Here is a 14,722-nt window from a genome sequence, read left to right on the forward strand (position 1 = left end):
CATACACTTTAACCATTCGACCACTTCACTTTCCTTCAAGCATGAGATGTTTTCATAACATGGTAGAATGCTCCCGGCTCTTCTGTATATTTCAGGTTTGTTTTTTTTTTTTCTAAAAAACTACAGCATTTTACATCTGTATATTTGTATATGTATTTTAAATAATAACCCCCTCCCCCCAAATGTTTTAATGTCTCCTCAGCATAGATACGTAATATTGTTTAATAGAAAAGAGAAATATCATGGTATGAACCAGGCTTTGGCACGGAGCATGTGTAGTGTGGCATTCTTTGACTTAGAAAATACTCGAGCCGCTCAACAATTATGTCCCTCACTGTACATGGACAATTGAAAGACTGCCATTGTAATTTTGCTAACATTTTCGATTACTGTATTAGGATCTTTGACATGCTGCAAATTAAGCAACATGGGATCCACAGCTTCTTTACTTCTCTTCTACTATAGATTTTCTTCCCCAAAAAATCTGTTACCCTCCACAGGTTTTAACTTGCTAATCTTGGATCGGAAGGGTAGTATCATACTAGACCACTTACGACAAGGTCATATTAATAACTGCTGAATACGATATTAACTGAAGTAATTAAACAACTTGTCTGCAACTTGCATAGCTAAGTAAGCATGTAGCATCAGGTATCTTTTAGGACTTAAAAAAGATATTCATCTAAACTGCTAATGTGCAGTTCATTTATGAATGACTGATAATTCCACTTCAGCTGTTGCATGCAACTTTTGAAATCTTTCAATAACACTAAACCTGGTAACTCTGATTAATGATTGTGTTCTGATTTTTGTTTTTTACCAGAAAATGTGCTACTCTAATTTTGTAAATTTAAATTATTAAAATTGTTTTCATTGCTGCAAACAGCAGTAACTGTAACTGCTGAAAGTTGGACTCATGTTTATAGGAACTATTTTCATTATAGTAACTTGGTGGACCACCTCCTCAAATTACTCATATTAACACTAGTCATTAATCATCCTGTACAACAAAACCTGTAGGGACATCTTTATGTAAATATTTTGCAACATTGTCTTGTTCAGTGACAAGTCTAAATTTTGCAATAGATCTATTGGGACATTGAGGAATTAAATTTGAGTCATATAGAAGTTTTCCCTAATTTGAAATATGTATGAATAGTTTCAATTTTGAAATTGCTTTTCCTTTTAAATTTTTTATTGTTTACTGCAGGTTTTATTAATGTTTAATGTTATCGTTTTTGGTATTTAGATTGTATTTTCTCTCCTTCTTTGCCTAGTGTACGAGGTGTGTTTGAAAAATTCCTGACATGAGATATAGATGACATTGAAAACATGTCAACAGTGTCGCCATTTTACATTAGTTCGAGCACGAAAAATCATAATTTTCCGTTGATACATTTTGTGTAGTTTAATTTTGAAGTTAGTGTACCGAACATATTGACAAAACTGGAAAATATCGAGCTTCGTGCTGTCATTAAATATTTCGTAAAAAAGGGAATGAGTCCAGCAGAAATTAAAACAGATGTGGATGCTACACTGGGCGAATCTGCTCCAGAATTTTCAACTGTGAAAAAATGGGCGGCACTATTTAAACATGGTCAAGAGAATGCAAAAGACGGCCCCTGCACTAGACGTCTGATAACAGCAACAAGTGAAGAAATAGTACAAAAAATCCACAATATAGTGTTGAATGACTGTCGACTGAAAGTGCGGGAAATTTGTGAGGTTATGTGAATCTCAACTGAATGGGTGTGCCACATCTTATTCATGTCTTGGACATGTCCAAGGTCTCCGCAAGTGGGTTCCACTTTTGTTAATACCGGAAAAAAACCGTGTCCAATGTCAAATTTCGAGGAATTGTCTGGCTTGAGTGGAGAAAAATACGCCCAAATTTTGTAAGCAGTTTGTGACCATTGATGAAAATTGGATCCACTACTACATGTCAGAGACAAAACAGCAGTCGAGACAATGGAAGCACAGTGATTCTCCACCTCCAAAGAAAGCAAAAACTGTTCAATCAGCTGGGAAAGTCATGCCATCTGTTTTCTCGGTTTCTAAGAGTATAATCATATTAACTCTCGAACAAAGGGGAGAACAATAACCAGAGAATATTCAAATTTCCTGCAGTAACTGAAAGGGAAAATTCGTGAGAAGAGGTGTGGTATGGCCAAGAAGAAAGTGTTGTTTCAACACGACAATGCACTTGTTCACATATCTGCAATCGCGGTTGCTAAACTAAATGAACTACAGTTCGAATTGTTGCCACAGCTCCCCCCCCTCCACTCACCAGATCTCACACCCTCAGACTTCTTTCTTTTCCCAGAGCTCAAAATCACTTAGCTGGGAAGAAATTTTCGTCAAATGAAGAGGTTATCACAGCACAGAAGGATTTTTTTTGCAGACCTCGAGGAATTTGTGTACAAGGAGGGTAGACCAAGTGGTAGACCAAGTGTGTGAATCTCAGGAGAGATTATGTTGAGAATTAAAGATTGTTTCAGAATAATCCTAGTTTAATTTCTATGTTAGACTATGAACTTTCAAACAATCCTCCTATATGTAACCTCGTTTATCTACGCGTATTTTTTTTTTTTCTTTTTCTTTGAAAATATGGTATCATATGGTATACCCTCTACAGTATTATACTTGGTTACTCATTTACTACACAAGTGCCTGGTTAAATTCACCGCAGATACTGAGAGATTTGTGATGGTGAAAGTAATTGTAAGTACATCAGTTTCGATTGTCATTATCATTTGACTGTTCTTGTGTTATTTATTTACGATATTAACAGCATTTATTTCTGTTGAATACCATACACATGGCAATCTTCTTTTTCAATTTTATTCTACCCAACATTGGAGTTGTAAGTGTAGAAAGATGGTGTATCTAAGCACACATTCGATATGCAAATTGTTGCTACTGTTTCTTTCTGGCTCCAGGGAACATTGGAGTGATATCATAGTCCTAGTGGACAGAATATTCATGAGAGTGCTTACATCACTTTGGCCCCCATGAAGAGTACCTTGTAAGTGTACATAACCTTTGCTCCAGACTTCACATCTGAATTCGCGTATGAGTGCAGTGAGAAGAATTCTTTGTTACTTCATTGCTTCATTCCCCATAGTGACACACAAGTTGGAAGCTACACTTGATATTTTGCAAGAGAGCAACAGAGATAAGAAAGATCTCTCTGTTGCTGAAACAGGAGTTTATAAAACCAGAAATTTCAATAAAAAATAATATAATAGAGTAATAATAATAATAATAATCATCATCATCATCATCCTAGAAGAGGAAGAAGGGAAATTGCCTACTAAACAGGCAGAATTTATCTGATCTTATCTAATAGGACGATGTTTCAAGAACAAAGAGCAGAAATGGTGAGGAATGTGAAGATGTAGGTATGCTGTATGCAATGGTGGCCATCTCTGAGAAAGACATGAAAAAGGACAGAGGATGAAGACAAATGAAAGATAAGATAGTAAATATAGAAAACAAGAGACCCACCATTGTCTCCCTTATATACAGGCTTGTAGGAACTCACCTCGACCAGTATTATATGATGTTAAACTATCCATACAGCCCACTACTTAAGTCTATTCAGTTCTGAAATCGAGGCTAATAGGACAACTAGGCCTCAATAGGAAATTTATGAAGCTAACAAACACAAATCTCTAATCAGTGAATATCTTCACATTGTGAAATTTATAGTAGTTGATCAACCAATTTAAGAGAAGAGGAACACAAATATCTACTACAAATATATTAAATTGTCATTTTACTGAAATAAATTATATCGTAATAGAAAATTTAGAGACAAAGGGCAACACAACTACGTATTTGAAAGCAAGCAGACATAACTTTGAGATTCTGAGCAACTGGAGACTCTTAGAAATCATTCATGTATCTGTTTCAGGTGTCTACTTCTACAGTATTAGTTAATATACTTTGCATACTTCCACTCGGTAATGAGTTTTGGAATAATATTCTGGGGAAATTCCACAGATAATAACAATATATTTCTATTACAAAAAAGAGTAATTAGAATAGTAGTAGGTGCCAAATCTAGGAAATCGTGTAGGTCTATTTTAAAAAAACTACAAATAATGCCCATGGCTTGTCAGTATATATTTTCATTAATAATCTTCCTCGTATGCAATCGTGAAAACTTTGTAACTAATTCAACAGTTCATAGTATAAATACACGTCAAAAAAATGACTTTCATACTCCATCGGGAAGTCTATCATGCTATCAAAAAGGAGTGCGTTATATGGCAGTAAAAATTTTTAATAGCCTCCCTATCGATATAAAAAATGAAACTCAAAACATAAAATTATTTAAGGCCAAATTAAAGAAGTACGTAATTTCTCATGCCTTCTATTCTGTAGGTGAATTCATGACATTCAATAACACTTCATGAAATTGATACAAAAACTTTGTGTTGTACTAGTAGACTATATTGTAAATCTCGTCTGTATATATTTCATCTAGACTGTGACTATAAATTAAGATTTTATAATAGTATTAAGTTTTTTGACTTGTTCCATATTCTAGCTGTAAGCATGTATGAATACCATGGAATGTTAATAAATACAATACAATACAATAAAACCTAACATATTCAATGCATTGATCTAGACATTACTAGATTACATAAATGTAAGACAAACAATAGTTGAATGAATGCTACTTTGTAAAAAAAAAAATCATTTTGTGATGACTGTTAGAACAATTGAGCACATCACATCAAGTGCTGTCATTCGGAGTAACACTGGGAACAATTTATCTTTAGATTGAATAGTTAAAAGTCGAGACATTGCCATATCTCATATAGCCACATGAAACAGCATGTTATTTATCAGATGCTTAGCAATGGTTTGCTATCTAGTGATATATGCTGTGTTTCACTTATGATAGAGCATGTTTCTTTATTTTGTTCAAAATATGACTGGGTTCGAAATGAATATACATTATGACCAATATTATTCAATGTTCTTGAAACTTATTTTGTTAGTGTGAATGCAGTTTCAGAAGTTCTATCAACTACATATCTTGACATATCATACTTTTTAGAATATTAGTGCCCCTTGTTATTTTACCCTTCAGACCTTGCATATGGACGAAAATTTAGCTACTTGTTTTTTCTGAATATCACTCTTTGGACCTTTTACATTCACATATTTTACTGATATACAAGTTCACCAGACACTTTACAACTGACGGTCATTTCGTTATTATTTGTTACAAAGTTTTACTCATTTTCGGCCTAATATTTGTTAATTTATACTATATTTTATTTATATAAACACTTTTAAGCTTGTTAATGTATCTGTGTGTTCTGAGTTTGGTTTGACAGCTTTTTAACTTGTGTCCATATTTTACGTTTTGACTTTCAGATTTAGTGTTTATTTTTAACAACTTTAGTTAGGTGAGCTACACATTCGTGGTGTATGTACTAGAAGTATATGTGTGGTCTTCCTGTTTCAGATGTAAAATACAGTTCGATATCATCATCATAAAACATTCGACCCTGGTAACATTAAACATGGATTAATAAACTGAGACGTGACAAACAATATCTGCAGATTGATTAGTACCATTATGATACACAAGAGTGATTTCCACCCATGTGCAATGCCTACAGTTTCTTAGTATTACCTCATTTTGCTCCTCTTGTGATCTAACTACTCGAAGGTTCCCTTTTCGTGAATGTTGAACAATAGTTATTGACACATCCTGCTAAAAATTACTGCTATCGTAGAATAGAACCACATTCCGAAGTTTAGTTAGGAGGTATATAGTTGATTCAAGGACACATTTTATTGCATAAAGTTCTCCCTCACATTTGGCTGACATTTTTTTCTATATATTTTATTTTAATGTAATATTTTATTTTAATGTACCGAAGCACATATGATATTTCCATGCAGATATTCTGCATCATCATACGATGAAAGAGTAATGGAACGGAGAAAAATTCTCTCCGGCGCTTATTCCGTCGGATCCCGGCCAACTAGTCACTCATAAAGAATGCACCTCAGCACGTGTGGACTTCGGTCCTACATTCATAGACATATATGATGTAGTGCAGAGGGTGGCCACTAGAGGGAACCCAAGAGTTGGAACTTAAACTGAGACGATTCTATCTGACACCGGGATGGGTATCCGGTGTGGCTTAGTGGATAAAGCATCAGCACGTAGAGCTGAAAACCCGGGTTCAAATCCCAGTGCCAGAGAGAATTTTTCTCTGTTCCATTACTCTTTCATCGTATGATGACGCAGAATATCTGCATGGAAATATCATATGTACTTCGGTACATTAAAATAATATATATGATATGCGTAAATCACTTTGTGATTTAAGACGGCGCTTATTTCTTCGGATCCCGGCCAGCTAGTCACTCATAACGAGTGCACCTCAGCACATGTGTGGACTTCGGTCCTATGTTCATAGACATCTATGATGTAGTGCAGAGGGCGGCCACTAGAGGGAACCCAAGAGTTGGAACTTAAACTGAGACGATTCTGTCCGACACCGGGATGGGTATCCGGTGTGGCTTAGTGGATAAAGCATCAGCACGTAGAGCTGAAAACCCGGGTTCAAATTCCGGTGCCGGAGAGAATTTTTCTCCGTTCCATTACTCTTTCATTGTATTTTTTTCTATGCCGTGATATAAACGAAGAGATACTATAAATTCCTGACCAATTTATATTTCTCCATTTGGAATTTGCTGCTTCTCCATTATAGCCATGTTATTTCCATCATCTGAGGAATGATATTACAATAATAAGGAATACATTATAAGATCTTAATATTTAACTATTTGGATGTGTTTCTTCTCAGACTGTCAGCACTCAATTTAGCATGGACAAATCTCTCAGTGGCAACCTTAGACATCCTATGTACAGAACTACCTGCTTCCATGCAGAGAATCAACATCAGTGGCTGCCGTAAGACACTCACTGACAACCGTAAGTATCATGTAATTTATTGCAGGAAGCAAATAATTCAACTTGTTCCAAGATAGTTATTAAGAGAGATTGACATTAAGACACTCATATCTCTCTGTCTGTGTTTCCAGTACAAGAAACTGGTAAAAGTCTAAAATTATTTGTCATAGAATGTTACAGTGCATTAATTAATTTCCATTGTTTGCATGTCATATACCCTTATAAAATGAATTTCATTCCACACAGAAAATGTGAGTTCCAAAGAATGTAGAGGAATGAAGTTATTTAGTTGCTTCTTCCTCCACCCCTTCTTCTGCAAAGAGAACAAAATTATCTCGATTAAACCTGCTTCAACAATTACTTTATCTTTCGTTCTCTTCTAAAATATTTTCATCTGAAGTAGCTAGTCAGATATCAAACCTCTATTGTTTGCTGGGGATTATGATAATACCAGTAGTTTTCACTGGCAGGGCTTAACGCTTCCTCAGGAGGTAATGGTAACACTGCTATATGACCATTTTGTTCAAATAAAATACTTATATTTTTTAATCCTTACCATAAGTGACCACAGATGTGACATTTATTTTTTCTGTCACCAAGACCTGTTAAAAAAATGTGAATTTTTTGCATCCTAAAAAATTAATCATTTCATTGAACCTGCTCATTGTGGGATCATTATGAAAGTATGTTACAGTTATGTAAACAGCATGCTCTATATATGTATTGTTTTCGTACACTGTATTATTATTTCCTTACGAAATGTTGACAGAATAACTTAACACTTTCCTCAATTTATACTTTCTTTACGTTGATTGTTATACTTGATTTTATTTTCGTTTTGTGTTTAAATAAACATGAAAAGAACGGTAAAAATTATGCACTGGAAATGAACCCCTTTAATCCTCTGTAAATGACAGACAGCAGAATTTCTAACTGCAACTGCAACGGCAGATAGCAAGTAAAAGTCTTATGTGTCTCTTACAGGGGTATTGACATTTATTTTAAAATAACCAATCACATTTTTATGCCAGGTTTTATATTGAAGCATTGCTTAGTTTTTATCTGCTTAGAGAGAACATACACATTATGCTTTTTTGAGTTCAGAAGTTCATTATTTTGGACAAATATTGTTGGTATATTAACAAATGGAATTCCTTCTACTATGCTTGTGGCAGTTACCTTGTCAAAGCAAAGAAGGAATATTACAATACTAAATATTATAAGAAAGTTTTATATGGCATGTTTTTATAAGTAGTTACTGTGGAAATATTAATCAATGGGTAAAAGGCAAATAGAAATCATCTTCATTGGTGTTTGTATGATGTAGCATGAACCTCAGAACCATATAAGCAACTTATTTCTGCATGCGTAACATTCAGGGCTTAATAGCAAAAATAGGAAGTAAATAAAATATCCCAGTTTTAGATCTATTATCCAATCTCTTACGCATAGTGATGAAACTTCAATTCCATCTACCCCTCAGAACCTGGACAACATGGATTTCTATAAATCACATCATTTCATTTATTCATAATATTCTAAGAGCAGATCTTTCATTACAAACCCAGCATTCTTCAATCTTTTCTATTTTCCGTCTTCCTCTTAATCTCGGCATATGAGCCATGTATCTTAATGTTGTGTATAAAAATCACATCTCAATACAATGTGATCCAATTTTTTTTAGACATGTGAAAACGTGATCACTGAAACTGTTCACACAATGTGAGCTAAACGATTTAGTCACTGGGCTGATTCCCCCTAAAACTGGAGCAAAACTACTAGAATTATGGTTTAAAAATCTATTTGCCCCAGACACTTTGCTTTTGGTGGTAAAGATGTGGGGAGGGGGGTCCGTGTGTGTGTTTTTTTCATACTCTTTTACATTGCCCAAAATATCTTCACAGTCCTTATAATGTACTAACATTTGTCCTTTGTAAAGACCATATTTGTTAAGTGAGCGGAGTTTTGTTTTATGGTCATAACTAGTACTGAAATGAATCATGCCCCTAGGTAATCATTTAGCACTTATACTTACAAAAGCTTAGCAATCCTGATTTTTTTCAGTTTCTGTAATATATGAATAAAAGATGGATATTGTATTAAGATTGTTTCGTTAGCTCCTGTTTTAAGAATGCAGTAATTAACAATGTACAACATTACCTTATTCTATATGCCCAAGAGACTGGGAACGTACACATACAATGTTATTTATACAACCATCAGCAAACAAGACATATATATATATATTTTTCTAATGACAGGTACTTGACTATCTGTTATTCACCCAAGTTTCAATATAGTATGCTGAATTGAATATTCCCCACTTAACAGCCGTTATTCTCAGTCTATGTTTTAATTCTTCTGCTGGCATCAAAGTGTTAGAATAGTATTTTCGTAAGATTTTATATCCTCAGGATCGGAGTTAGAGTCAGTATTTTGTACTGGTTTCAAATCCATTTCCAATTATTCATTCTGCTTCTGACTCTACGGACCTGTACTTTATCATTGATATTATTAATTATTGTTGCTTGCAACTTGGATGTATATGTTACAGATGTTCGTAAGCTGGTGACTGCGTGTCCTGATCTAGTAGAATTAGATCTTAGTGACTGCACAACACTTACGTCTGAGACAATAAATACTGTGACCAACTTAGATAAGATTGAGTATCTCGCACTCAGTCGATGCTACAGCATAGCTCCTTCTGCATACCTGTAAGTTCATTGTTAGGTGCTTTATATTTATGCATGTATGTAAAATATAAACTTTCTACTGTACAGCTCGGAATTTTCCAGTAATAATAGAAGAGTCTTTATTCCTACATGTGGTACCTAGGAGGTAAGAACAGTTAACCAACAAGGTAGGCTATGGAACGAGATTTTGAATGAACCATCATAAAGAATGGAAATAACCGACCTTCTAATTATTTTAACAGAAATAATAATAATAATAATAATAATAATAATAATAATAATAATCAGGGAACGGATTTATATGGACTAAAAATATATGAAATATGTAAATATATATGTAGTTATTTTTACCAAAATATGGAATTAAATATGGATTTTTACCAAAATATGGAATTAAATATGGACTTAAAATTATAAAAAAATGACTATGTACGTTAAATATTGGTACATTTTAATCAAACTAAACAAAAAATATAATGGACGTACCTTATCTTCCAATGTAGTTTCAACAAAACACAATTTTTATTGTCTGTTACCATAACAATAGGTTACAAACATTTCTTTCAAGTGCTGAAAAGTGAATCTTCTTCTATTGTCTCTGAGGATAGATTTATACTGACTAAAAGAGCGTTCGACGTCACAAGAAGTAACTGGTACATAATTCAATTTCACAATGTCTGCTGGGGATAAGTCCAAGTTAATCTTCACTGTTGATTCACCACTCATCACAGCAACAACCTTTTGTAGTTCTTCATATCCAGGGTTTTTTGAAAGTACAGTGTCCACCTTAGCTCTTACTGCATCTGCAACTTTACCTCTACCACGATTCAGTTGTTCCACAGTACTATTTATAATTTCAAAACTTTCAGATAGTGAAAGGTGCCTATTTTGGAGACTTTTGAGCGTTTTTATGATGCATGAAAATGTATGCTGAATGTGAGCTAAGTCATTCTTCACACTTATGTCACAGGTAACTGTTTTCGCAGTATCAATTGAGACTGCATCTTCAGAGTCCAATGCAAGGAGAACATTGTTAATAGAGTCTATATGTTCGGCATAATATTCAACTGCTTCTAGCCATGTACCCCATCTAGTTAAAATTGGCTTTGGTGGCAATGGAATTTCAGGGTACATTTCTTTCAACACGTTAACTCTACTGGGAGCTTTGAGAAATACTTTTTTCACTGATGAAATCAACAAATCTACTTTAGGGAAATTGTCTCTGACCACTTCTGCCACACGATGAAATGCATGCGCCACACAAGTAAAATGAGTCAATTTAGGATATACAACAGATAATGCTTGTCCAGCTTTGACCATATAAGGGGCAGCATCGCTAATAAAGAATAACACATTATCGTACATAATACCCTTTGGCCACAGGATACCCATAGCTTCGTTGAACAGTTTAACTATAGTTTTGTTATTGCACTTTTCTAGAACATCACAATGTAAAAGAATTCGTTCAGAATATTGTTCACTTAACAAACCGATAACTACATTACCAACAAGTCTACCTTCTTTGTCGGGAGTCTCATCAATGGAAACCCAAATTGAACTATCTTTAATTTCATCTCTTATCTTCTGTATTGTCTCATCGTAGATGGATGGAGCATACGTCTTCCTAAGTGTTGACTCATCCGGGATTGTATGTTGAGTATATTTTTCAAGGAATTCCCTGAAGACCTTATTCTTTAGTTTGTAGAGAGGAATATCAGCAGAGATGAGAGAACGGCACAGGTCGATGTTAAACTCAGATCTTACATTCGATGTTGTTGGTTGTGTTAAAAACAATTGTCTCTGCTTGGAATTTAGTTGTTTGTTGGCCTGATGTTTACTAGTTGTAATGTGTTGTTGCACCAGGAACTTTTGTGTAGATGATACTGCACACTGACACAAATTACAAAATAATATTTTATTGTCAGTTGATAAACCATCTTCTTTAAATTCTGAAATGTAACTTGTTAGTTTTGATTTTAAATTGACTGAATGACATACTTTTGGCATATTTACCGTCTTTATAGTATGATTTACAAAACTGAACCTATGTGTACTCTGACTGGCATTTAACTGTTGAGCTGCACAACTGAAGTCTGTTAAAAATTTTAAATTAAATTAATACAGTTTTGTAACTTACTTTCCCATTGTTGATAGGACTGCTAATTTTCAAATAACTCTGATGTTAAAGGGATTACTGAACATGTGTTTAAATCTCTATTGTTGAAATGTATTTTTAAAAGTTAATGGAATTTTGTTTTGTTTTATTGTTAAACCTAATATAATATGGACTGTTTTATATGAAATATGGAAAATATATGGAAATTAACGAAAATATGTACTAAACTCTAAAATATGGAAAAATATGGAAAATAAAAGTAGGATTTTTCAACCCTACACATTGTGAAACATAAAGATAATGCAAAATATAAATTATATTAGCTTTATAAGTAAATATGTATTTACATATAAATCCTTTCCCTGATAATAATAATAATGATATATAAATAAATAAAATGGAATGAAAATAGTACTGTTAGAGGATCAGAATTGTTTCATAGTTAGCCACCCTAGATGCTGACAATGATCACAAGGAGAATTACAGTTTTAAAGTTATTTAAAAAAACTGAATGGTCTAAGATGACTTATTGTTTATTGCATTGATAGTATCTGTAAGAAGCACCCCATTCCACACTTCACCAGTGATTTCAACTTTCCATCTTCTTGGAACTACCTGATATCACAAATGACCTTGTATCCACAACTCTAGAACTGAACATTTAGGGCCGTATTCATAGACATTTTTAGCGTGGGTTTTCGGTGGATTATCAGCGTTTTTCGTATTCATAAACCAGTGTTAGCGATAGGATATGATTTGAATTCTGTACTAGTAACCAGTGGATAGCCAGGGCTAGCTTAGTACGCTCGTAGCACGTGCTGCGAAATGTCTATGAATAGCACCCTAAGTTTCTGTTGCCTTTCATATCCTGCTACAAATATTGATTTCTAAGTCCTTGAAGGATGTTCTCTCTCGTAATTTATTACAGATAAAGAAGTCAATTCCTGAATGAGAGAACCAGAGGTAAAATTTGTCTCTTGTCTGTGTCGAAAGTCAACTGTGCTAGTCATCGTTCTCAGCTATAACCATGTATCATCTCACTGACTCTGAATAAGTACTGCAGTTGTAATAAAAAAAGAAGTAAAGCTTGTGTCCTGTGTCATGAATTTGTATTATATAAAATAAACTAGGGGGAAAGGAACTGGACATCCTATCCCATCATCTCCTGGCCTAGTTGCCTCATAAGTTGAGCATTCATGGTATCACTTGTGAGGTTCAGACCTGTCTTTGGACAGTTGACTAAACAACAAAATAAACTTTGAAGTACATCTTGCTAATTGCATTAACCGTATGTGCTTCAATTTGTATCATTGCTGTAGAAAAGTCATCATCACTAGACATCGAATTTATGTGATCTAAAAAAAATGGTCAAAATAAGCATGCATATTTTATGCTGCCAAAATCTTTTAAATATGCTAAATCATTACGAAAATATGTTCCAAATATATTGTGTGTGACTTCTGCATCTACTGACATTGAATGTTCTTCCTTGTATGTTTTCCTGATGACTGTAATTTTATTTGCAGTATACATTATAGTGATGAGTTTCTCCAAATAGTCTGTTCTAAATTTACGACATTTAACGGTTAATATGAGTATGTAGAAAAGAGCTTTTCATTGTCTACAGATGTGATTGGGTAATATTTGTAAGGACTAACAAGCTTTGAAGGATTTCTTCTGGAAGTCTACACTGTCACCTTGCAGATATTTGTTCAGTTTTACAATCAGGATTTCCTTGTAAAACTGCACAGTTTTTCACTTAGTATTCCTGCATATGTTAGAGGTTCACACCTAAGTTCACGTTGCACTTTCTCAAGGATTGATATAGAATCATGAAGAGACAAACCATACTTTTCTAGTTCCTCTATTGTCTGGGGTAGATTTTTAAAATGAACCTTTATTAAACTCAAGTCGACCGCAACTAGGATCTGTTACCTGGGACTAGAAGTGGGGTATGACAGTGTTTTGCCGTCACAGCTCTGGAAAAATTGCTGTGATAAATAATAGTGATTTTGTCACTGTGTGATTTTTTTGTTCAGATGATTCTTGGCTATTGCGAATGTTGTAATGCCCTGACATTCACAGAGTCATTCATTAAACATGATGGCAGGCAATATATGCCACATTCCAAGGGTAATGTCATCATCAGTCGTACTGGAGAAGTTTCTTGTTGCTGCAAGTCCCAGCTTGTCTGAGTTCTTCAAGCCTTCAATTCGTGGTCATTTTACAAAATTAAGGAACATAACTGTTCTTTCTAAGGGGAATGTATATCAGAACAAAACCAGAATGAATCCGAACATTACAATCAAAGGCATAGTACAGCCCGTAATGTACCGAACACTAATCTTCGTTTTGGGACCCAAATCATTACTTCTAATTGGTGATTAGTGAAGTGTTCAGTCTTCTCTTTCACATATTCAATAACTTTCAATTATTTGAGATTTTATAGAAATCAATAATGAGTGTTAAATTGTTAAATTCTTTTAAATCGTCTTTAGCAATATGGACTGTATAAATTGGCAATATATTTAATCAAAACATTTCAAAGTTTCCCATTATGAGCCTACAGTTGTTTATGTTTATCGCTCTTCTACAAATTGAATTAATATACCGCTGCCATATCTTGTATAAACAATAGTGATTAGTGCGGCAATTATACTAAATGCAAAACACACCCTGACCTGTGTTATCTGTGATGTGTCCTAAGAATGTTTACGAAGAAGAGTCATTCGTGGAAGAATATAGCCGATAGTGCATATAGCTTCAAAAAGTTATCCTTGTTAATCTCTAGAGTGGGACAATAAGTACTTGTAATTAGATCCAAGATATGTTGTCCTACCCGAATTGCAGTTACCTAAACATTGTTGCAGCAACATTCTTATGTGGAGTGTACATTTTCTGTTGGTCTTCTTGAAGAATTGATATAGATGTAAATTTAATTTTGAGCTAAACTTGCGATTT

The 14,722-nt window shown here is 34.1% G+C and overlaps 1 protein-coding gene across 1 annotated transcript in view; it reads left to right on the forward strand.

Moving 5' to 3' along the window:
- Positions 1-14,722, forward strand: part of LOC138714884 (S-phase kinase-associated protein 2-like) — a 41,872-nt gene that overhangs the window by 18,479 nt on the left and 8,671 nt on the right. Inside the window, exons 7-8 of the mRNA XM_069847126.1 lie at positions 6,846-6,973; positions 9,507-9,666. Of these exons, the coding sequence (XP_069703227.1) occupies positions 6,846-6,973; positions 9,507-9,666 (288 nt within the window). The remainder of the gene's footprint in view (positions 1-6,845; positions 6,974-9,506; positions 9,667-14,722) is intronic.

This window comes from Periplaneta americana, chromosome 15, assembly GCF_040183065.1.
Source record: "Periplaneta americana isolate PAMFEO1 chromosome 15, P.americana_PAMFEO1_priV1, whole genome shotgun sequence".
Classification (NCBI taxonomy): domain Eukaryota; kingdom Metazoa; phylum Arthropoda; class Insecta; order Blattodea; family Blattidae; genus Periplaneta; species Periplaneta americana.